Source organism: Aspergillus fijiensis (assembly GCF_003184825.1).
Source record: "Aspergillus fijiensis CBS 313.89 unplaced genomic scaffold BO72scaffold_22, whole genome shotgun sequence".
Lineage (NCBI taxonomy): Eukaryota > Fungi > Ascomycota > Eurotiomycetes > Eurotiales > Aspergillaceae > Aspergillus > Aspergillus fijiensis.
The window spans coordinates 439,379-462,139 of NW_024468998.1; the positions used below are offsets into that span (position 1 = coordinate 439,379).

The 22,761-nt window shown below is 57.5% G+C and overlaps 10 protein-coding genes across 10 annotated transcripts; 6 read left to right on the plus strand and 4 right to left on the minus strand.

The window, feature by feature from the left end:
* The first annotated feature begins 395 nt into the window (after positions 1-395).
* BO72DRAFT_107204 (alpha-glucosidase) lies at positions 396-3,000 on the plus strand. The gene is made up of 2 exons (XM_040938916.1): positions 396-1,530; positions 1,601-3,000. Exons 1-2 carry the CDS (start codon positions 536-538, stop codon positions 2,919-2,921), a joined length of 2,316 nt encoding a protein of 771 aa, XP_040801546.1. The 5' UTR covers positions 396-535; the 3' UTR covers positions 2,922-3,000.
* Positions 3,001-3,684: 684 nt separating this feature from the next.
* Positions 3,685-5,053, plus strand: BO72DRAFT_107208 (class I SAM-dependent methyltransferase). The gene is made up of 3 exons (XM_040938917.1): positions 3,685-3,691; positions 3,776-4,243; positions 4,312-5,053. The coding sequence occupies exons 2-3, from the start codon at positions 3,855-3,857 to the stop codon at positions 4,922-4,924; spliced, it is 1,002 nt and encodes a 333-aa protein (XP_040801547.1). The 5' UTR covers positions 3,685-3,691; positions 3,776-3,854; the 3' UTR covers positions 4,925-5,053.
* A 246-nt stretch (positions 5,054-5,299) lies between these two features.
* BO72DRAFT_468504 (uncharacterized protein) lies at positions 5,300-7,161 on the minus strand (the record flags this gene model as incomplete). Its single annotated transcript, XM_040946902.1, has 3 exons — positions 5,300-5,424; positions 5,517-7,098; positions 7,141-7,161. The coding sequence occupies 3 exons, from the start codon at positions 7,159-7,161 to the stop codon at positions 5,300-5,302; spliced, it is 1,728 nt and encodes a 575-aa protein (XP_040801548.1).
* Positions 7,162-7,323: 162 nt separating this feature from the next.
* Positions 7,324-8,666, minus strand: BO72DRAFT_428845 (zinc-dependent alcohol dehydrogenase; the record flags this gene model as incomplete). The annotated part of the gene is made up of 3 exons (XM_040943050.1): positions 7,324-7,635; positions 7,702-8,432; positions 8,521-8,666. 3 exons carry the CDS (start codon positions 8,664-8,666, stop codon positions 7,451-7,453), a joined length of 1,062 nt encoding a protein of 353 aa, XP_040801549.1. The 3' UTR covers positions 7,324-7,450.
* Positions 8,667-11,525: 2,859 nt separating this feature from the next.
* On the plus strand, positions 11,526-12,152 carry BO72DRAFT_458759 (uncharacterized protein; the record flags this gene model as incomplete). The annotated part of the gene is made up of 1 exon (XM_040946393.1): positions 11,526-12,152. The coding sequence occupies one exon, from the start codon at positions 11,526-11,528 to the stop codon at positions 12,150-12,152; it is 627 nt and encodes a 208-aa protein (XP_040801550.1).
* Positions 12,153-12,461: 309 nt separating this feature from the next.
* On the minus strand, positions 12,462-13,083 carry BO72DRAFT_428848 (Endoribonuclease L-PSP; the record flags this gene model as incomplete). Its single annotated transcript, XM_040943051.1, has 3 exons — positions 12,837-13,083; positions 12,612-12,767; positions 12,462-12,536 (listed from the first exon to the last, which is right to left on the minus strand). Exons 1-3 carry the CDS (start codon positions 12,996-12,998, stop codon positions 12,462-12,464), a joined length of 393 nt encoding a protein of 130 aa, XP_040801551.1. The 5' UTR covers positions 12,999-13,083.
* A 2,389-nt stretch (positions 13,084-15,472) lies between these two features.
* Positions 15,473-17,691, plus strand: BO72DRAFT_377630 (TolB family protein; the record flags this gene model as incomplete). Its single annotated transcript, XM_040941269.1, has 3 exons — positions 15,473-15,707; positions 15,771-17,421; positions 17,487-17,691. The coding sequence occupies 3 exons, from the start codon at positions 15,473-15,475 to the stop codon at positions 17,689-17,691; spliced, it is 2,091 nt and encodes a 696-aa protein (XP_040801552.1).
* A 276-nt stretch (positions 17,692-17,967) lies between these two features.
* Positions 17,968-19,317, plus strand: BO72DRAFT_486014 (uncharacterized protein; the record flags this gene model as incomplete). The annotated part of the gene is made up of 3 exons (XM_040947922.1): positions 17,968-18,000; positions 18,288-18,829; positions 18,987-19,317. 3 exons carry the CDS (start codon positions 17,968-17,970, stop codon positions 19,315-19,317), a joined length of 906 nt encoding a protein of 301 aa, XP_040801553.1.
* A 192-nt stretch (positions 19,318-19,509) lies between these two features.
* On the minus strand, positions 19,510-21,305 carry BO72DRAFT_477391 (polyamine transporter; the record flags this gene model as incomplete). Its single annotated transcript, XM_040947439.1, has 4 exons — positions 21,190-21,305; positions 20,960-21,106; positions 19,645-20,900; positions 19,510-19,528 (listed from the first exon to the last, which is right to left on the minus strand). Exons 1-4 carry the CDS (start codon positions 21,271-21,273, stop codon positions 19,510-19,512), a joined length of 1,506 nt encoding a protein of 501 aa, XP_040801554.1. The 5' UTR covers positions 21,274-21,305.
* A 420-nt stretch (positions 21,306-21,725) lies between these two features.
* Positions 21,726-22,631, plus strand: BO72DRAFT_496209 (uncharacterized protein; the record flags this gene model as incomplete). Its single annotated transcript, XM_040948612.1, has 3 exons — positions 21,726-21,759; positions 21,941-22,168; positions 22,243-22,631. The coding sequence occupies 3 exons, from the start codon at positions 21,726-21,728 to the stop codon at positions 22,629-22,631; spliced, it is 651 nt and encodes a 216-aa protein (XP_040801555.1).
* Positions 22,632-22,761: the final 130 nt, after the last annotated feature.

Genomic DNA, 22,761 nt, shown 5'->3' on the forward strand with positions numbered 1-22,761 from the left:
GCGAATTCAACGCCCAACCTCGACCCGAGAGGTCGAACCCCGGTGGAGACCATCTCTCCGGATTCCCCAGAAACAGTGGGGAACCGCCACTCTATCCGGCAAGTATCGTCACTTTTCCCCAAACCCTTCACGAAATCTTCCGATCCCCTTCGACTGCAGCCAACGGCCTCTCCCCCTGCCCAAATCGTTCGGTCTGTTTGCCGACGGGGTCCACTACCTATCCCAGCGCTGACCTTGGCTGCAGGCTGCGATGACGGTGCGGTTGCGGATGAGGAAAGTCATCCGAGCAGAGATTCGAAGTGAATGCCACCCGTACTCCCGGAATAGGGCTGTCCACGAGCATTTCTCCTCTGCGCGATATAGACAATGCCCTTCAAGCCACAACACAGTTGAGGCTTCACTGACCCACCGATCAAGCCATGTCGGCAATGCTTCGTCCCACGCGAATTTTCACTCCTCAAATCCCGACGGCATGAAGCTATAAAATGCCGGGCAACCCCCGAGACAATGCGGAAGACCAAATCAAGGCCACAACATGGCACGCTCTCATCTCGGCGCATTGGCCGTCCTTGCGACCTCCTTGTCGCTGGGACAAGCTCGCTCCACCTGGTCTCTGGGCAACGGATTCGAACTCGCCTGGCAGTCCGACCTGCACCAGGTGTCCATCCTTCAACACAACCAAACCGTCCTCAGCACGGTGCCCGGTCAAAGCTTCCTCAGTGCCAGCGCCGGGAAGGATCAAATTGTCGACTCGAGTGGGAATTTCAAGATCACCAATGTCGATCAGGGCCGCTGCCAGGGCCAGAACGTCACCGATGTCGCGCGGTCGACTCGTCCGGACAGTCTGGGCCATGGTGTGACGGTGCAAGGCTACCTGCTGAATTGCAGCAACCAAGACATCGCATACTCGAGCAGCTTCTGGGTTCCGGCTAATCTGTCCGACCGCGTCGCCTTCGAGGTGAACGTCGACGCAGGCCGCGATGCCAGCGCGCCCATGGAGCGACTCTACCTCACCTTCGGCTCGCACCCCTCGGAGGACTTCTATGGCCTAGGAGCCCAGGCCTCCTTCGCGTCGATGAAGAATCAGACCATCCCGATCTTCTCCCGTGAGCAGGGGGTGGGCCGCGGCGACCAGCCCTACACAGCCATCGAGGACTCGCAGAGTTTCTTCAGCGGAGGCGACCGCTACACCACCTACACTGCGATCCCCCAGTACATCAGCTCCGACGGCCACGTCTTCTACCTATTGGAGGACGACAGCGCGTACGCGGCCTTTGACTTCCGCGACCCCGACAGCGTCACGGTCCGCTACGACGCCCTCACCGTGCATGGGCACTTCATGAAGGCCGACAACATGCTGGAGGGCATCACCATGCTCACCGAGTACACGGGCCGGATGCCTTCGTTGCCCGAATGGGTGGACCAGGGCGCCGTCCTGGGCATTCAAGGCGGCCAGGACAAGGTGAACCGCATCGTCGAAGAAGGGCTGCAGCACGACTGCCCCGTCGCGGCGGTTTGGCTGCAAGACTGGTGAGTCTACCTTGCTCGCGACCCCATCCAACCCGATTACCACTAACAACACCACCCCCACCCATCCCAGGTCCGGCACGCACCTCCAATCCGCCCCCTACGGCCACATCAACATCTCGCGCCTGTGGTGGAACTGGGAACCAGACACCAACCTATACCCGACGTGGAGCGAGTTCGTGCAGGCGCTGCGCAGCGAGCACAACGTGCGCACGCTCGCCTACGTCAACCCGTTCCTGGCCAACGTGAGCAGCAAATCCGACGGCTACCGCCGCAACCTCTTCCTCGAAGCCACGCAGCACCACTACACCGTGCAGAACACGACGACCAACACGACGGCCATCATCTCCAGCGGCAAGGGCATCGACGCGGGCATCCTGGACCTGACCAACGCGGCCACGCGGCAGTGGTTCGCCGCCGTGCTCCGCGACCAGGTCTGGAGCGCCAACATCTCCGGCTGCATGTGGGATTTCGGCGAGTACACGCCGATCACCGCGGACACGCAACTCGCCCATCTGCCGGAAGGCGAGGACGCATTCACCTACCACAACCGCTACCCGCGCGACTGGGCGGCCTTCCAGCGCGGGGTGGCGGCGACCACCCCGCTGGCGGCGGAGATGGTCACCTTCCACCGCTCGGCCTCGATGGGCGCCAACCGCCACATGAACCTCTTCTGGGCCGGCGACCAGGCCATCACCTGGACGCGCAACGACGGCATCAAATCCGCCGTCACCATCATGGCCCACATGGGCGTCTCGGGCTACGCGCACAGCCATTCGGACATCGGGGGCTACACCACCATCTTCGAGCCTCCGCGCCTCCAGAATTCCTCGGGGGCAATCCCCCGCTCCCCAGAGCTGCTGGGCCGGTGGGGCGAACTCGCCGCCGTCAGTAGCGCCTTCTTCCGGTCCCACGAGGGCAACGTCCCCCAGGTCAATGCGCAGTTCTACAGCAACGCCTCCACCTACGCGTATTTCGCGTACAACGCGAGGCTGTTTGCGGCGCTGGGGCCGTACCGGAGACGGGTGCTGCGGACCGAGTCCGAGACGAAGGGGTGGCCGCTGCTGCGGATGCCGGTGCTGTACCACCCGGAGGACGCGCGGGCGCGGCAGATCAGCTACGAGAGTTTCTTCCTGGGGAGCGATCTGTATGTGGCGCCGGTGCTGGATGAGGGGCGGCGTGAGGTGGAGGTGTATTTGCCGGCCGGGGATGTCCGCGGCCGCTCGTATCTGCATGTGTGGTCCGGGGTGAAGTATCGGGCGGGCCAGACGGTGACGGTGCAGGCGCCGTTGGGCAAGCCAGCGGTGTTTGTGGTCGATGGGGCCAGGAGTGCGGAGCTGGATGTGTTTTGGGAGTTTGTGAGGAGGGAGAATGGGACGGTGTTGGGGGTTTGATTGAGGTTGGTTATGGGGATGGAGATGGAGATCATGGACTGTATCATAGGTGGATTGGGGTGGTTGGGACTGAGAGTCGACTCATTAGTTCTTAATGTAAGATGGACGTGGTTAGGGCTTTCTTCATCGCCATCCGTTTATCGGCAAGGAGTCTGCATCACGATGGATTGAGGATTGAGCATGTATCCTTTCTATTGCAACTTGTGCTTGATTTAGGAATATCTCTCCTATCTTGCTGAATTTTTCTGTTTCTTTCTTTCTGCTCAAAGTACGGAGTGCGCGTTGTAGTATTATGGAAGTCACTTCCGGCCATGACAGCTATCATGTCATTACTAACGCGTCCTGAGTCAACAATTCATGGTCACGCCATATTCATGATTCACGCGGAAGAAGTAAGAATAGAACCAATTCTACCACGCCCTGGAGTCCTGGGCTCTTTTTGACTACCGCGGAGCAGGACTAGCAAATGGGCCCACTCTCCACGACGGCAAAGTGGGGTATATCCTGGTTCTAGACCCCCGACGAACTCTTCACTGCGGTCATCGTGCAGTGCCATCGCATGGCACTGGGTATCTGGGGACTTTCTCACCAACCAATCCTGCCCAACCGCCAGCTGGATCTATCGACAAATGCTCGCTGAGTCGATCCGTCCAATAAGAGGTGGCCACATAAGATAATTGATACGATACTAGCCCAAAACACATCAGATCAACTCTATCAAAGGCGTCTTCACAGCCTAGAAATTCTCTAGTCTAGTCTAGTACAAACTGGTACAGTACAGTACCCATCACCTGGCCATTGTGACTAGGACAATGCCGGTAAAGCCCGCGCAGCTGAACCCCACATCTTATTAGTGAAGGCAAGCTCCGAATTCCTGGTCCCATCCATCCATCCCCCCGGGTCTAGCACTGTTTGCTCTTTCTAGCCACCCAAATGATGGCTCCCGACCACCCCGATGAGACATGGATCGACGTCGATGACTTGCACCAGGAGGACTACCCCAGCGACAGCCACTCCTTCACCACCTCCCTTGCCTCCTCCGTCCAGGACTACAATTTCGAGAACGGCCGCCGCTACCATGCCTACCGGGAAGGCGAATACCCCTTCCCCAACGATGAAGCCGAGCAGGACCGTCTCGACATGGTTCACTACATCTTCCGCATGGCCTTGCAGGGGAAGCTCTACCAAGCCCCGTTGCGCGGACCCGTGCGACGCATCCTCGACCTCGGCACGGGCACGGGGATCTGGGCCGTCGAGATTGCAGACGAGATGCCGCAGGCCCGCGTGCTGGGGAATGATCTGAGTCCGATCCAACCTACCTGGTTCGCTGCCGACATCAATCCATTCTGTCGTTGTGTATTGGCTGAACCCATCTGTCCTTCGCATCCAGTGTCCCCCCCAACCTCGACTTCATCATCGACGACATCGAAGCCCCCTGGCCCTACTCCCCCGCCGAGGCGTTCGACTTCATCCACCAGCGCAACATGGTCGGCTCCATCGCCGACTGGAACGGTCTCTTCGCCCAGGCGCACCGGCACCTCGTGCCCGGCGGATACTACGAGATCCAAGAGTTCCGGGTGGACTTCCAGTCCCAGGCGCGCGGAGGGCCCATTCTCCCCGCGAGCGCCAGCATCGCGCGGTGGCAGCATTCCCTTCAGGAGGCTTCGAGCCGCTTCGGCAAGCCCATCAACGTCGTGCACACGCTGGCCGACACGCTGCGCCGCAACGCCTTTGTCGATGTCACCGAGGAGGTCGTCAAGATCCCCATCGGCGCGTGGGCCCGCGACCACAAGCTCAAGCGGCTGGGGGTCCTCATGCAGGGCCACGCGATCGACTCGGTCGAACCCCTGACCATGGCGCTTTTCACGAGGGTGCTGGGCTGGTCGGAGGACGAGTGTCGCGCGCTGATCGCCGAGGTGCAGGCTGATTTCTCGGCCAGTCCCGAGCGGCAGCAGTTGTTTGTTGAGTTGCATGTTATCCATGGGCGGACGCCGTGTTCGTGATGATGCAATGGTGTAGCGTTTATGAATTGCTGCGATGGGGAGATAGTCTGGTTAAGGGTAGTACTAGCTTGGTTTGGGATGCAGTGTGATTTAGCCTGTTGTCGATGCTCTCAGAAGACACTCCAAGGCCTACAGGCTGATTTCGCGCGGGGTGAAGCGGGGTGATCGCTGCAGCTGCCTGCTTGGCATTGCTATACGCGTGTAGAATTGATTCTCCGCACTGATCAGCAATTGTCTATGGGAGTGGCCTCATCACCCTAGCTGCTGCCAGGCATACATGGAGGTCGTACCGTGTCCTGAGTCGGTTCCTGCCCCTTGCCAATCAGCCACCCGGCATCCCAAGCACCCTTATACACAGACACACAGTACACCCTCTCAAGCATCCACAAACACCCCAGCATCAACCTCCTGCGCCACCGGCACATACGTCCAATCACTCCAGTACGAAGGCGTCTCCCCCGGCCCCCCATTCCCCGTGGCATACACCCCCAGCAGCGTCCCTGGACAACAGTTAGCCCACCTTCAACCCCCATCGAATACCATGACATCACATCACCCAGCGACAACTGAAGTACCGAGTAATTGAACTCACCAGTAAACGGCCCACTCCCCCCACTAAGAACCCCCGCACTCGCCCTGCCCAGCACAATCTCACTCCCGGGGCTCCCCACCAGCGCCGCAGACAGCACATACCCAGCATCATCCGGCGCGCGCACCCGCAGCACAATCCCCCTCCCCCACCACGCGGCCGGAACCGCCGAAACCACTGCGTCGGGAGCCACCAGATCCGGGCGGCCGGACGCTTCCACGCGGAGGCGGAAATGCGGGGCCAGATTCCCGTGGGCATCCCGCAGCAGCACGACCCCCAAATCGACGTGTTGGGTCTGCGTCAGGAAGATGGAGACGCCCGCTTCTTCGGCCTCGATGCCGGGGGTGAAGTCGTGGAGGGTAACCGCGTACTCGAAGAGCGTGCTCGTTTGGATGCGGCCGAGGAAGGAGAGGTGGTCTTTTCCGGGGGTGAAGGAGGCGTTGCCGGTTAGGTTGGCCCAGGATGAGGTGAGGCGCAGCGTGTGCGGGTGCTCTGGTGGAGAGATTGTGAATAGTGACCGGTCCGGGGCGGGGGGCTGGGGGCGCCAGGTCTGCAAGGTCGGGGGCCAGGGGGAGCCCGGCGCGAAGGAGAGTCTCTCGCTCGCGTCTACAAAGGGACCCTGGCCTGGCACGGCTCGTGAGGATGGAGGGAGCGGTCCGCGCATTGTCCCCCGGACCGGCTGGAGTCGAGGCCAGGCGCCCTCCTCCCACTCGGCGGGGTAGAGCACCGTCTCGCGACCCATGGGGTAGATCTCCCATGCGGGTCCGGATCGCGTGGCCAGCGCCACGCCCCACCAGTTCCCGGTCGGGTCCTGGAACAGGTCCGCGTGGCCGACGGTCTGGAAGTACGCGGTGGTGTTCTTGTTGGTGAGGATCGGGTTGGCGGGGCAGGGCTCGTACGGTCCCGTGACGTGCTTGGATCGCGCGATGGAGACTTGGTGGCTCGTGCCGGTGCCCCCCTCGGCGATCACCAGGTAGTACCATCCGTCCTTGCGGTAGAGGTGCGGTCCCTCGGGCCAGATGTTCTCCGTGCCGTTCCAGAGGTAGCGCCACGAGGTGGCGGTCCAGTCGGGGAGGGCGACGGCGGACTGGAAGATGAGCGGCGTGGCGGAGTGGTTGTACCCCGCGATGGTGAGGTAGAGTCGGTCGTTGTCGGCGGCGTCCCAGAACAGATCCGGGTCGTAGCCGGTGAGGGTCGTGGTGATGGTGATCGGCTCGCTCCAGGCCGCGTCCGCGTAGGGGTCCGTGGTCGTGAAGACGAGGAATTCGCTGCCGTTGGGCGCGGTGGAAGAGATCAGCGCCGTGGTCAGGTACAGCGTGCCTTTGTGGAAGCGCAGGGTCGAGGCGTAGATCCCCTCGGACTGGCTGGTGGCGTTGAGTAGGAACGGCGCCTGGGACGGGCGGGACAGTGCGTGGCTGACCAGCTTCCAGTGGATGAGGTCCTTGCTGGCGTAGATGGGGATCCCCGGGAAGGCGAGGAAGGTCGACGTCGTGCAGAAGAAAGTCTCATCCCAGGCGGCGATGAAGGCGCAGCTCGGGTCGGAATGCCATCCGGGGAGGATCGGGTTGGTGTAGGTGTAGTTGGTCTGGCGGGTTGCAGTAACGAGGGGGATTAGTAGCGCATTCACTAGATAGATTAGAAACTGCATTCTGTCATTCTTAGAGGTTAGAGGTTTGAGGTGCCTGATCTGGGGATTGGAGTAGGGCTGCGCTGTTTAAGTATCTGCTGATTTAGCCTGAACTCATGCATGTTGGCAGGGGGTCGACAAGTTGACAGGACAGACTCTGACGATTCCTGGAGGTCATTTAGGCTCAATTGCGAGACATGTGAACAATCGTCGTCTCTCACAAATGCTACATACAGGATATGCGCCGGACAGACAAGTCGCAGACTTAACCCTCACTAAACATGACCCAGCGCATCTCCTGACCCCACTCTCACTCGGGGATTCTGACCACAGCCCTCCCCGTGATAGCATCCTCCTCAAGATCTCGAATCAGCTTCACTGTCTCATCGAACCCATAACACTTCACCGCAGGCGTGATAGTCCCCTCAGCAGCCAGCCGCAACAGCTCCGCCATCTGCTCCTCCGTCCCCACCGAGCTGCCAACAATCGAGATCCCTACCATCACGAATCAGCTCCCTAATCCCCGAACCGCCATCCTGCCTCCGAGAGGAAGAAACATACCTCTAGCCGCACACAGCGTCGCGGAAACCGGCAACTCGAAATCATTCCTCGGCAGCCCGACACACACCACCGTCCCCAGATTCCTCACCAAGTCGGCCGCCACCCTGAACGCGGCCGGATCCCCCGGCACGACCACCGTGGCCTGAGCCCCCTCCCCGTGTGTGAGCTCCCTCACGCGCGCCACCACATCCTCAGCCCGGAAATCCACAAACGCCGCCGCACCAGCCTCCATACTCAACCGCCTCTTCTCCTCCCCGGAGTCCACCGCGAGAACCCTCCACCTTTTCACCCGCGCCGCGATCTGCACCCCCAGATGGCCCAGCCCGCCCCCGGACCCCGAAATCACCACCGAGTCTCCGGGCTGCAGCACGCCGTCCAGCCGGTCCAACGCCCCCACCATGGTCAGTCCCGCGCACAGCAGCGGCGCAGCGACCTCGTCGGCCACGGTCTCTGGAATGGGGGTCAGGAATCGCGCGTCCGCCAGGACGTACTGCTGCAGCGTGCCGGGGACGTGGCGGCTGGTGTTGCGCTGGTGCGGGCAGTAGTGCGGGTGGCCAGAGGTGCAGACGGAGCAGTGCGTGCAGGCGCTGTAGAGCCATTTCACCCCGACGCGGGCGGAGAGTAAGGACCGCGGGGCGAGGGAACCGGTCCGGACGACGGTGCCGATGCCCTCGTGGCCGATGATCGAGTTGTAATTGCTCCAGCCGGAGGTGGCGCGGATTTCCGAGTGGCTGGAAGCCGTCAGTTTCCCGAGGCAGTCTGTGTCGAATCGGATCGGGTGTGGGATGCGAGAAAGATGAGTAGGCGGGGAATCGTTACCACAAACCGGTGCATGTCAGCTTGACGAGGACTTCGTGGTCCCCTGGTTGGGGAACGGGGAGGTCATCGCGATGAATGATCTGGTAGTTTGGGCCCGGGTTGAGGACGACGGCGCCTTGTTGAGTGGAAGGGATTGGTGCTGCCATTGTGGGTTTTGTTTAAGGAGACTGTCAGCCATGAGTTGTGACAGATGCAAGGACATTACTTTATATATACGCTGTGAGGGGGGGTGATGGCGGCAACCCCGCCAGCAAATGCGGCTGCCAAGGATGCCGATTCTCACTCCCGAGATCGATCCATAACCGGGGTTTGCCGAAAGTTTATCGCGAGTTGGGCTACGAGTCATTTCCTGCATGGAAGAGATGTAAGCATACTGCAATATGTTGGTGAGTTGCTGTGTTGGTGAGTATGAATTGAATATCTATTGTTGGATGTAAGAAGGATGGATGATAGATGCCTGATCGACTAGGCATCAATTCAAATAAGCATTCACTTGGCGTTTGCTATATACAAGAAGTGTACGCACAGCCCCATGAATGACATGCCCCCATGCGAAGGTCTCATCGGCTGTCACACATAGTGGTGTATGTACAGATAATACAGGAAAGCAAGAGAGCGAGCAACGTGAATCAAGTGGTCTTGCCAATTGATGGCAGCGACTCAGTATTGTCTTCTCTTCGAATTTTATGGTGCGCGTCCGCATCGCTTCCAGCACAAGAAGCCAATTCTTGAGTATAACCTCTTCCTCGGTGGCTCTAAGAAGTTTGGCACAGTTTCAAGTATGTAGCCACAGGTTTCCCTTCCGACATTGGACCTCGTAGTATAATGTTGACAGGAGTCTTTTGTATGCGGAGGCTGAAATCACCCCCTTAGGAGCCCTTGCATTCCTTATGGGATCCTCCGTCAGATCAAGCAATATGCGAGCAAGAGATGCAGCAGTGGAATGTGCGATGTTTATTGGCTGCATAGCAGCACTTACAACAGGAGGCAGAATCTTGCCATGCACGGGATCAGCCGCAATGCAAAGGTGATTGCAGCGCAGTGCTTTCAATGCAGCGTATCTGGCTACATACGCGAAACAGGTACTCGGTAGCATTTGTTCGCCTTCTTTCGTAGTTTTAGCGATGCATATCGATATCGAGCGTGACCGCAGTTTCAAAGGCCCGCCCTGAGCGGATCTCGGACGCCGGGGGCAAGGATCGGATGTGACTTCTTCCTAGATGACTTTGTCAGCGAGCTCGTCCGCGTAATAGCAAGTGTAGCATGAACAGCACTCCTGCCTGACGGGAACTCATTGTTGCACATCTATCCAATCAGCTGAGATGGGGATTTGCTCTGTTTAATCAAAGGTAGGCATCGGTTATTGGAGGAGGCGAAGGCAAACAAACGAGACGTTGTTGCCCGCGAGGTTGATAGTGGCCATAACGCCTGGCTCAATTTCCCAGGCTGGAAGTCTAGTCTGGCTGCGTTTATTGGTCGACGATATGAAAATGCTGATGGATTTGCTAGAGGTGGATCAGCCTTCAACTCTAGAAGGTTCATTCTTGGAGCTTCAATTTCCTACCACCTCTATCAAGCGACAAATGGAGGCCATGGCGGATCTATCAGAGGCGCTGGATGACTGAGAGCAAGGATATCGACCGGACTCCAACCAGGCACGAGTCCTGTGGTGATGAGAAGAGTTAGCTTGTGCCATGAATGGCTATGTCTTAGCCAATGTTCTGGTTGTGATCTTGGATTTTGATTGTGATAGAAATGAATGACCGACCATAACAGACGGAGTTGACGGTGCTGTAAGCGGCGACTTCCAAATTGTGATTCAATAAAATGATATTCGCATATCTTCTAGAAACCGATACGCAATGATGTAGGTGAATGTCCGCTCATAACTGGAGTTGTGATCCGCAAACAGCAGCAGCGAGATAGCACTTCCTTAGCGCTTCATTAAGCACGGCTGTTTTCGAGTCAGGTCACAATGAAGCAAAATAAGCCCCTGGGGAGGAGGAGTCTTACTTACCTATAGGCAAAGACTTGACAAAATCCAGATTTGCCCCTTCTTTTGGCCTCCACAACGGTCAGGTTTGTTTAGTAGTTATTCGCACATATTCAGAAATCACGTAGACAGGAGACGGCTCGAGATGTCAGCTTCAGGCTATTGGTCAAGTAGGCTGGCACCAGGCTGAAACACCGCATGAGCGAGCTCTAAATCTGTTGGCTCATAGTTTTGCTCTGCCGGAGACGATGTGTGGTTGAGGAACAAGAGATATCCCCAAAGGAGTGGAAACTGAAACAAGTCAAGAACCTTTGGGTGGCTGAGTATCACTGTCTGGATATTGAGAGAGATAAACTCAGCTATTCTGATGATGAAGATGGTGATGACAGACTCGGACTGAGCGATCGAGGAGCGAGGAATCGAAAGAAGAGTGGGAAGGAGAAGACTGACAGGGACAAGTTCGGCTCTTATGAAGAGGGAGATACAATAGATGAGTTTGATACAGGCTACTATATTCACACCTCGAGGACCTTTGACCTTCACAAGAACACACACGAGTTGAGTGAATGGTCTTGACATATGTAGAACCGGAACCTGCCTGTCGCCTACTCACTGCGGCTTGTAGGCCCCGCAGATGAAAAAATGGGTATAGAAACTTGGGAACAGCACCCAGCGGGCAAAGACGGGAGAGGAGTCCCATTGTGTATTATTGATTCGTAAGTCTATCGGAAATTCACTCTCTGACACAAAGCGCCCCCATAATGAGACGTCAGTCTACCGAAAAGATCCCTACAGTCTTTGTAGTATTGCAAAAGGCAAGTACCTGTATGTCATGTATCATACACAATGACCGGAATATCCCCGCAAACCATAAGGCCCTGACTCCGCACTCTGAGAGCAATGAGCTCTATAAATACACCCACGCTCATCTACTCTTCCATGGCCCAACCACAACCACAACTCATCTGACACCCACAAGCAACTTGGAACCCACCAACCCACGGTACGCAAGATGACCACCCCACAAGACCTCCAGGAGGCACACGCCTTCTGGCGAGACACTGAGCCCCCCGGCTGCCGCATAAAAATCCTCTCCATCATCGGGGACGATGCTGACGCCACGGACCCGAAGCTTTTGGAGCACCACTTCATCTACGTCTGGATGAAGCTGGCGCGCGCCGATCCGCTTCCGCCGGCGCGCCTGTACGGAATCATCATCTGCGGTGATCAAGTGCGGCTGTACACCGAGTTCCCCCGGGGCCACGAGTACCACGAGACGGGGATGCTGCAGTTCCAGCACCAGGGACGCGAGGTGTTCTCCTCGCGCCGGGACGAGGCGGTGTTCCGTGAGTTCATGGACGTGGTGCAGGCACTGCGGTACGAGGACTTGGAGCGCGGGCAGGTCGATCGGGCGTACGCGAAGATCCGCAGCGGGGAGCTGCCACCCCCGGAGGAGCGGGCGACGCCGGAAAATCGAGGGCCCTGGAAGGTCCTTAGTGTCCACGACTGGTCGGAGGTGGACGAGGAGCAGGTCCCGACCGTGTCTCCAAGTAATCTGGACGATTCCCCCGTGATGTGGAAGGTGCATGTCACTGACCGGAGGAAGGTGATCTGGGGTCCGAAGCGCGCGAGACGCTGAGGGAGGGTTTGCTTTGCAGCCTTCCGGCGGGCGGCTAGAATATTTTACAAAAAAATCATATCTCAATTGACGGAGGTTCTTCTCCGTCTTCTCTATTTGTTGCTCGGTACTATCACATTGTTGTTGTATCTTCTTTAGCAAATGGGTGGCTGACACTGCTCGCTTGCTATCTCAAAGCCCCCTTGTTTGGGCACGGCAGTTAGGGCATCCTCTTCCCATCACTGCCCTCTCCTAGTATCAATCCACTTACCCTTCATTCCATCTTCTCCATCCTTGAAAACCGGCACACACTCAGATCCCCGTCAACGGCTAAGCAGCAGCAACCAGCTCGATCTCAACCTCCGCATCCAGCGGAAGACTGGCCACGCCCACACAGGTACGGCACTAAGACCCCCAACGTTAGCCTCTAGCTCATACAGTAACCCGACCACAACAATGAACCCGAGAGGAAAAGCTCACCGGCTTGACATCATACTCCCCAAAGACCCTGGCATACCCGTCGTTGACCTTGGCATAATGCGCCATGCTGGAGATGAAGATCGTGACCTTGACAACCTTGCTCAGGTTGCTCCCGCCGGCAATGAGGACCTGTTCCAGATTGCGCAGGGCTTGGACCTGCGTTACGTGGTGCATTAGACACACATGATCACATGATCAAGTCATTGTGCCAGGCAGAAAACTCACGGTCCTGTCAGCCACGTCGCCTGGGACAAAAGTGCTGGTCTGGGGGTCGATGCCTAGACTGCCGGAGCAATAGAGCATGCCGTTGGAGATGATGCCTTGCGACATCCACGGGCTCGGGGCAGGAGCGTGTTGGCTTAGAACGGGGAGTTTGGCGGAGGGCATGGTGGAGGTGTAGGTGCGATCGATTCAGACTGGAGTTCGGGATTATTCGGAGGAAAGACGTCTATTTGAGCCTCGCTGAGGCTATTTATATGGGAGGCGGGCGGGGAGAGTGGACGTGGGATGAGTTTCCTGCTGGTGGATTGTGAATGATAGCGGACTGCAGCGTGTAAGGCAAGTCATCCCGGATGCGGGCAAGCCTGCCCTATCCAAGTCCTATTCATTCGTTGTCCTAGCAAGACCACATCCTTTCCAGTCGGTGATAAACTCGGGCTTCTCTTAGGCCATGTCTCGGGTTCGTTTGGGGCTTCCAGTACCGACGGGGAATAAATACTGGCGGGCGGCGACCGGCGTGGTTCATCGTTTGCGGGAGTGTGGCGGCATAGGATTGTAGAGATGTCGATTCATGATAAAACAACTCTTTCTCTTGCAGCGCCGATTGATAGAAAAAGAGGCCGTTATCGATGTCATGGATGCAGAAACATCATGGACCGGTGGCATGGCGGCCGAGGCTCTAGGAAGGAGATGGCAAGACCTTTCCGCACAACCGTTGTCAGCTTCATCCTCATCGATAGTCCTGCCAGGCCAGTCTGGTCTTAAAAGCTTGAATGGATGAGTTTCGCGAATCATGATAGATACTCCCCAAAGCTACACTATGCGACCGGTGCAATTGCGATGGATCTCACTGCTCGTGATAAGGTCGGGACCTTCGGACCTTCGTCTTCGAAATGAAGGGATTGCCTCCGACACTGACCGGAGCCAAGCGGGCCTGAGTTGTGGAGTAAGCGGGCTCCTTCGCAGTCTGAATAGGGTTCCATTTAAGATGGAATACCCTGGCTCCCTGGCGGCAAAAGCTTTCATCCCTGAAGCACTGAAGCGCCGACCTCCGTCTTGCACCGGCTTAGCCCGGACTCTGCTGCAACACAATCTCATTCTCCCGATCCTCGACCGATCCTCGACACAGTCATTGGCCCGATAGGTGAACCGGCGCTGGATTATAAATCATACACGTTATCTCCAGGCCGTGCCTGTAATCTGCAATCCCGACGGCCGATGATGATAGCCGGATTAGCCCGCCAACGGGTCAGTACTCAGAGCCATTTACTCTCGGACGCAATGTCCTTGTTGGACAGTATCAGAACCAGTCGCCCTCGGACGTAAGGTCTAAAGCCGACTCGAATTTCTCCCGAAGTCTGGGGGATTTGCGTCACTGGGCAGACCGACCGAGCATCATGGGCTGTCATGAGATGGAGGAGTACGTGGACATGGAGAGAATTGTCAAGAAATGTCAAGAAATGTCATCACCACCGCGGGATGGCCTCTAGGCAACCACCAGTCGCAGGCATGGGATTGGAAGAAGGACCTTTGGGGCTGGAGGAAAGATGGTCTGTCTCGTAGACCCAGTGAATGGACGGAGACCGGGCCGAGGTGGGATTCTGGATAGTGACTGGCCTCTTTTTTTTTTTTTTTTTAGCTGCGTGGGGCGTGTCGGAGATCGGAGTTGTCTGCTTCTTTCATCACCGACTCACCCGCTATCTCCAACCTTTTCTAACGCGTTTCGAGTTTTTCGACCCTGAATAATCCCGACGGTTTCCCGCAAACGGGCTCGCACCGATGCGGGTCGGAGCGCAAATCCCTTCCTCTCTAGTGGACTAGTGGGTTTGGGCCAGCCAGGCCCCTGCCATAATATCACTTCTTGCTCTGTAATGGTGTTATCTGATCTTGCCCTCGGTTTGCCCAGCCTTGAAAGTGGAGCGTTTGGGCAGAAGAGAAGAAAAAAAGAAAGAGAAACGTCATCACCGTGGCTGGCGCTGAAGTCATATCTCCCGGTGAGTAAGACTCCTGATGAGACTCCTGATGTTACCCATGATGCACATGATGCACATGATGACACTGCTAGCCAAGCCTCGCTTCGAGGGCTCCTATCTCACTCTCGACTGATTTCAGGCATGTGCGAGCATTAAGCGATCTCACGACGGCAATGCCAGATTGCCCATATATTAATACGAGCTGTTATCGTGACTGCCAAGGGCCAACCGAGGGCCAGCCAAGGGCCAGCCAAGAAGGGCGATGCCCTGCCAAGTCGGCGATAGAAGGACGATCGTCATCCGCAACACACAAACCAAGAAATCCTGCCCCGGATCCATGTCGATCTTGATCTTTGACAGTGGAGAGAAGGTCGGGGGTCGGAGGGAAACCTTTCATGCCAAGCATGCACGTTCAGCATCGCCTTCGTGCACTGGCGGATGAATCCTAATCCTGCAATACGAATGCGCCGCCTTTGATGGGCTGTCTCGTCGCTTAGCAATATGGGCTAAGCCATCAGCTCGAGCCGAAAATTCATTTGAAGCCAGTGCAAAACACCCCCGTCCCAACGGCCACCGCTATATAAGGACTGGGTTCGTCTTCTCCTGGATACTCCTGACGATCTCTGCAACTCATCCCTGTCCCCCTTCTCTTCTCACTGCAAGGACAAAATGCGCCTTCCCAGTGCCGTTGCATTGACAGCCCTGGTGGCTGGGTCAGCCGCCGCCTCTGGCTGTCCCTATGCAGCACGCACCAACGATGAAGCGGCTGCTGCTGCTGCTGCTGCTCCTGTTGGGTGTCCCTATGCCAGACGAGCTGCTGCCGCTGCCGCTGCCGCTCAGGTCAAGGAGACTCCCGTTGAGACTCAAAGTGGAGCCATCGAAGGCAAGAAGGGTATCTTCTACTGTAAGTGCAGCTGAAAGTCCATTCTCCCCGTGAACCGAGCCAGGCCGCTAATCAAGCTACCAGTGAACCGTATCGGACCTTCGGGTTCGCAGCTCTGGATCGCCAATGCGGACGGTACCAACGCAACCAAGCTTCTAGGCGACCAGACACACGCCTTCGACTACCACCCATCCTGGTCCCAGGATGGTCAATGGATTGTCTTCACCAGCGAGCGTCGCGGTGCGGGTCAGTCGGACCTGTACCGGGTGCACCCTGACGGTACTGGGCTCGAGGCCCTCGTGACGACGGACAGTGCGGAGGACATTGGTGTTATATCACCCAATGGCAAGCAGCTGGCCTATGTCTCGACGCAGGGCAACTACACCATGAACGTCTGGGTCAAGGATCTCCAGACGGGCATTGCACAGAACCTGACCGATACCGCTCTGACGCGGGCGGACAACACGTATCCCACTGGTCACTTCCGGCCCTCGTGGTCTCCCAACAGCGAGTGGCTGGTCTTCAGCTCGGACCGCAACACTGACTGGACCGGTCACAGTGAGGGTGTGGGATGGGAACACACCCAGAGCCTGGGCCTGTACGTGATCCGGCCGGACGGTACCGGCCTGCGGACGCTGGTGCGCCAGGATGGCTACTCCTTCGGTACTCCGCAGTGGTCGCGCGATGGAAAGCGCATCATCTACAACAACATGACCCGTGAGGATACCTACGGCTCGCACGGTGTCTCCCAGCAGCAAGCCGCCGTCTCCTCTCAAATCTACAGCGTGGACTTTGCCACGGGCACTGACATTCAGGCCCACACCTCTGGCAGCTACCCCAAGGTCGGCCAGCACTACATCGGCAGTTCCTCCAACATTGGATACCTGGTCAAGGCCGGGCCCTACGAGGGAATCAACTACACCACCCCCGATAAGACTCACAAGGCGTTCAACTCGACGAACATCCGCGATCCCTGGTGGTCCCCCGACGGATCCAAGATCGTCTATCAGACCTGGAACTGGGCTCAGCAGGCCGCCGGTCTGAAGCTCTGGAGCTTCGACGACGACTGGGAGTACCGCTACATGGACGTCTTCCCCATGCACCACCCCTCGACCAACCGTCTGGCCTCCACCCAGAAAGTGCTGGGCAGCGCCAACGGCTCGCTGGTGACCTCCACTCCGCTGTACGCCGACGTGCACGAGGCCCTCGACTCGTACTCCGTCTACAGCGTCAACAACGCCACCCAGGCCGAGTACCTGGCTGAAGGCCAAGCCGGTGCCTTCCAGCCCTCCTGGAGCCCCGATGGTGATGAGCTGGTCGTCGGCTTCGGCGCCTGGTTCACCTCACGCGCGACCAACAATGCGACTTTGTTCCGTACCTTCACCAATGGTACCTCCCACACCAACCTGACCGACGGCTCCTTCAACGCAGGCTTCCCCTCCTGGTCTCCCGATGGATCGGCCATGGTCTACCGCAAGTGGAGCCTCGAAACCGCCGCCCCCGAGGGTCTGCACATCCTCAACTTCACCACCGGCGAGACCCGCCAGCTCACTTTGGGCTGGGACAACACCCCCGGCTGGTCTCCGGATGGTGAGCGCATTGTCTTCACCCGCAACAACAACTGGACGAGCTCCTATGGCGCGCGGTGGTACGCCGACCGCTTCGATATCTACACCATCCGGCCGGATGGCTCCGAGCTCACTCGCGTGACGGACAGTTTGTCGAACGATGCTCAGTAAGTACCCCGCTCGTCTCAAAAAGCCCCTCCCGAGACGCAATGCTAACGTGATGACCTTCTAGTGCCGTCTGGTCCCAGGATGGTCGCATCATGTGGAGTACCGGCATGTACGGCTTCAAGGACGAGAGCGCCCTGTTCGACGACACCTTCCAGCCCTACGGCCAGATCATGGTCATGAACTACGATGGATCGAACAAGACCCTCGTCACGGATACGATTTGGGAGGACTCTATGCCGCTGTACATGCCGAACGAGTATCTTGAGTAGACATCTCGGTCTGCCGTGTGTACAGATTTTGATTATGTTTGTTAGTTTTGCAGAATAAATTCGATTACAAGATCTCTTCACCTGGAGTCTGATTGGTAATGGCGATGCCTGAAGGTCGCTAACTTAAATTCCTGGGTGATTGTGGGCGCTCAGGGTGAATATGCCACAGCTTTGTTCGGTGGTGGTTGACGATGAATACATGCCTTATTCACAGGTTGAGGTGGATTCACTTCTCGTCGGGTTGTATTGACTGTCTGCGTAGATTTCTCTCTCTCTATGTCCCCTACGTCTTACGAGTACTCCTTGTTGGTATTCCGTGCCAAAGGAGAACATACGGCATCACGTGTATAAGGGAAGTGAGGGTGTGTTCCTGCATTCAGATGACGTGAGGATGAGGCTTTTCCGCGATTGGGGAGGAAGGACGCTCCGCATGACTTCACATCAACTCAACATCTCACAGCCTCGACTTTCTTGATCTTTTCTGGCTCATCAACTCGTACAACCCCAATTTGTCCCCCTCCACTGCTACAGCACCCTTTGCAATCCCGCTGTCATCAACCATGTCTTCCTAGCTTAAAGCTATTCAAACCTTGTAGCAAAGCCTCCCACCGAATACCACCAATTATGTTATTCATGCCTTTCTTTGCGCTCTCAGTTTTGTTCTTGTCACTGTTTTTGTCGATTTGATTGATGCCGGTGGCTTGAAATCTCAGCGTGAGAAGATCGTGTCGAAGCCCTGGGACCTGCACACCGTTGCAAGCGAGTCGAATTCGCCCGAGCTAGAAGAGTCGGAGGCGCTCAAGATCCAGATTGTCCCTTGGGACCTCACTGGGCGTACGAATGTCGACGTCTCTCCCGCGCTGAATCCAGCCTCGTACTTCAAGCCCCTATCGCATGAGTACACCCAAGAGCACCCTGTGGATCTCTCCATCCCGGAAAACTGCGAGAAGATGGAAACCACGGCACGTCTCCTCGGGCCTGATTACAGTTGCAGCACAAGCAGGTATGAGCCGATACTGTCCTACGGAAAAGCCCAGATCCTCTCTCATCGCCTGACGGGAGAGATGGAGGCTCCAAGAATGGATTTCCCACTTCACCTGTCCAAGCTGAAGATGGGCGCCAAATGGCGCTGGGATACGTAAGTCTTAGGCCCCACGCAAGTTATTTTTCTGACTAGACGACCTATTTCCTCGCGCTCAGTGACTTCCACCTTGGACCGGCTTTTGATCACGGACCTCCGGGCGTGCAGATGGATACAACTGGGGAATAGACACATTCTGGGCTTGCGCCAACAGCCCAACCTTCCCTCACATCAAAGTGGTCACATACCATGATGATGTCGAGCACCCAGAGAGACTCTTGAAGGCAGAGCTGATGGTCCTCGCCGCCACGATGCACTCGCGGCTGGGCATGGAGACCCTGACAGACCATGCCATTGGGCCTGTAGGTCCAGATGACTCTTTCCTCCACGACGGAAGCTGTCTGCGCGTCTCGAAATCAGACCTGATGCCATACTCAGAGAAATCCGACGAGCTCTGGAGTCTCCTCGTGCGATACCTTGCCGGAGGCATCAATGGAGAGCTGAGCACTCACAAGCTACCTTCAGTGAACGCAGCAGCGAAGTGAATCTGCATTCGTTAGAGTTTTTCGGTCAGGAAGATCGAAACAAGAATACCCATCAGAGCAAGCCTGCTACTTTGCTACCTACCCGGCGCATATCCTTCCTTTAATACGGTATCCTAATTGCTATCTGTCGGCGGCCCTGAAGCCTCGATAGCCAGGCTGACCACCGCCCACCACGTCGGTGGATATTTCCACTCAGATAATCTCACGTAGTCTGAATTCAACCATCTACACACGCCCTGTACCCGGCTTTTTCAGGACTTCCAAGCTAGAACGTAGATCCCACCTCAGGCATCCTCCTTCTCGCCTCCCCTCCCCTCCCCACCTAACAACACCCCCTCCTCACAACTCGCCACGCTCGCGATCTGCCACCGGCGAATCACATCCCCCTTCCACATCAACAGCCCGACGAACAGGAAGGAAAAGACCGCAAAGAAGGCCATCATCCCATACACCCAGCCCACGCCCACCGCCTCCACCCACGGATCGATGTAGAAGCTGATGGTCAGCCCGTACACGATCCGATACGCGCCCACCACGATCCCGGCCTCGGCCGGGTACCGCGTGAAGCACTCCACCACGTAGTTCACCGTGACGGGCACGCTCGCCAGCGACCCCACCGTCACGATGAACACCGCCAGCGCCAGCACCATGTAGTGCAGGTGGTACTGCAGGGTGGCGCCGAAGAGGCCCAGGCCGATCGGGTTGAGCACCAGACTGGGGAGCCACAGGACGTGCAGCCGGTACTCGGGCTTCCAGATGCCCTGCGGGGACCGGCGCCGGGCGAGCAGCAGCGGCAGCCGGTCGGCGTAGTGGTGGCCCCCCAGCTGCACGAGCAGGATCCCGATCCAGTGGCAGAAGGTAAACGCGGCGTTCTGGCGGAGGGTGAAGCCGTACCCCCCCTCGGCCGGGGCGCGCTGCAGCCACACGGGCACGAGCGCGTTCATGCCGACGTAGAAGCCGAAGGAGATCAGGGTGAAGGTGCCCATGATCAGGGTGACGGGGCAGAGGCCGATGAGCACGGGGGCCACCGCGATCTTGGCGGTGGTCGACCAGGGGGTCGGGGGCATGAGGGCCTGGCCGAAGAGGAAGGTGACTCGGCGGTTGGCCAGCCAGCTGGCTGGCGGGGTGCGATTGCGTTCGGGGTGCTCGCGGTCGTAGGCGGTCTCTTCGAGGAAGAGCACGATCAGGATGGCGGTGGCGCCCAGGAGGCCCACGGTCCACCAGAATTCGACGGGGAAGAAGGTCCCTGCCGAGATGAAGGCCGAGAAGGTTGGGCCCGCGATCGTGCCGAAGAGGAAGGCCATGTGCAGCGCCGTGAAGGCGCGTCCGCGCTGGTGCAGGAACAGCAGGTCGGTGATCATCCGCGGTCCGATCACGGTGGGCACCGCCCCGAAGAACCCGGCGAACAGGCGCGACATCACGTACGCGATGTACTCGTCCGAGTGGGTCATCACGGCCGCCCAGATCTGGCAGACCAGGGTGCACACGATGCTCCAGAAGATCACGGAGCTGCGGCCGAGTCGGTGGGCGAAGGGCGCCACGAAGAAGGGCCCAAAGGCCATCCCGGCTAGGGCTGCCGAGTTCTGCGGGGTTGTGTTAGAGCAGACACCACATTTCGGGGTCTTGAAGACGAGGAACGCACCGCATACGACTCTTGAACCTTGGTTTTGCCATAGATCTGAGCCTGTTGGACCAGATTCAACTGGCCAGACAGCGGGGCAATGGCCCCCGAGAATGAAGCCAGACAGAGCACGGCCAGAATCAGGTACTTGCGTCGATGTGGCCAATTCTGGGGTAAGACAATTGCCAAGTCAGTTAAGGGTCACCATCTTCAGCAATTAGAGGGGATGATAGGACCCATGTCTCACTTACCAGTGGGTCCTGGGGGCTGTGGCTGGGCTCAGGCACCAACACAATGCGATGGTGAGGGCGTTTTTCTGACTCCATGTCGACCATTGTGCTCGCACAATCCAAGGGCAAAATGACGACTTCGGCCACGTTTCAGTGAACTGACGAGAATTTCAATCTTTGCGCCCGGCAGCGCAACCCCTGACTGACCCCGTCGATCCTTTCCTGGACGCGTCAGCCCCTCGGCTGTGGCGTGTGGCGCTCCGGGTAATTAAAGCCGATCTCGGACATACTCATAATGGCCCTGATTCTCGTGAGGCTGGACCACAAGATATGAATCTGAACATGAGACTCTCTACCTGAGGGCTTGAATATCGTACGGATAGTTGGTGAAGTCTGCTCGCTAACCATGCAGCTCTTCAGGAAGTGAGAACTACTAATCCGGGCACCATTAGTGGATCTAAAACAATTAGTCAAGGAGCAAAGAACCTGCACACAAAATTGACATCGTAGATATATCTAGAAGTCATTCCTGTAGCTGCAACTGGTGGATATCGAACATGGCCCATGCATACGCTATGGTTTATGGGCCAAGTAGGGCTCGGCTTCCACGCGTATGCACGGACCACTACTGATATGCTGCATCTTTCCGTAGTAGTTGAAGACGAAGAGAAGATTAGAGGAGTCAAGAGACATCTTTCACATAGACTTGACTGTCTTTGAAATACAGACGTTCATCTCCTACACTCACTTACGATGCTTAGAGATTGAACAGTGACAAGTCTGCATCACCTACCCGACCGCCGCCATAGCAACCTCGACACCGCTCGCAATGGTCCAGTTGAACCCTACAAAGGCGACTACTATCTCTGGAAATACGTCCCCAACCTCGGTGCCGCTGTGGTCTTCCTCCTCATCTTCGCCGTCTTGACAGCCATGCACACCTACCGTCTCATCAAGACGCGGACCTGGTTCTGTCTCCCGTTTGCCGCAGGCGGCATCTGTATGTCCCCCCAGCCCCTGCCACCCCCCCGCCCACTTCGTCCAACACGCACGCTCACCACCCCCACCCTCAAGTTGAACTCTACGGCTACGGCGGCCGCATCGGCGCCCACAAGAACACCTCCTCCCTATTTTCCTACGCCCTCGCCAACGACGGCCTCCTCCTGACACCCGTCCTCTTCGCCGCCTCGGTCTACATGACCCTGGGCCGGGTGATCCGCGCCCTGCACGCCCAGAAGTTCGCCCTCCTGCCGCTGACCTGGCTCACCCGGGCGTTCGTGATCGGGGACGTCCTCTCGTTCGCGGTGCAGGGCTCCTCGGTGGATCTCAGCGTGACGGGCCACACGGCCGGCGCAAAAGCCGTGGTGCTGCTGGGGTTGTTCATCCAGCTTCTCTCGTTCGGCATCTTCAGGGCCACTGCGGTGGTGTTCTACCGGCGCATCTTGGCGGTTCCCACGCCGTAGTGCTTCAATCCACTTTTCCTCAGGCGAGAGATCTTGTATGTGAGGTAGGGGGTCGCGAGGCTGGCTTGGATGATGGTTTCGAGAGATGTGGCGGATCCCTCGTGGTGCTGGGCGAGGGAATCGAAGACGA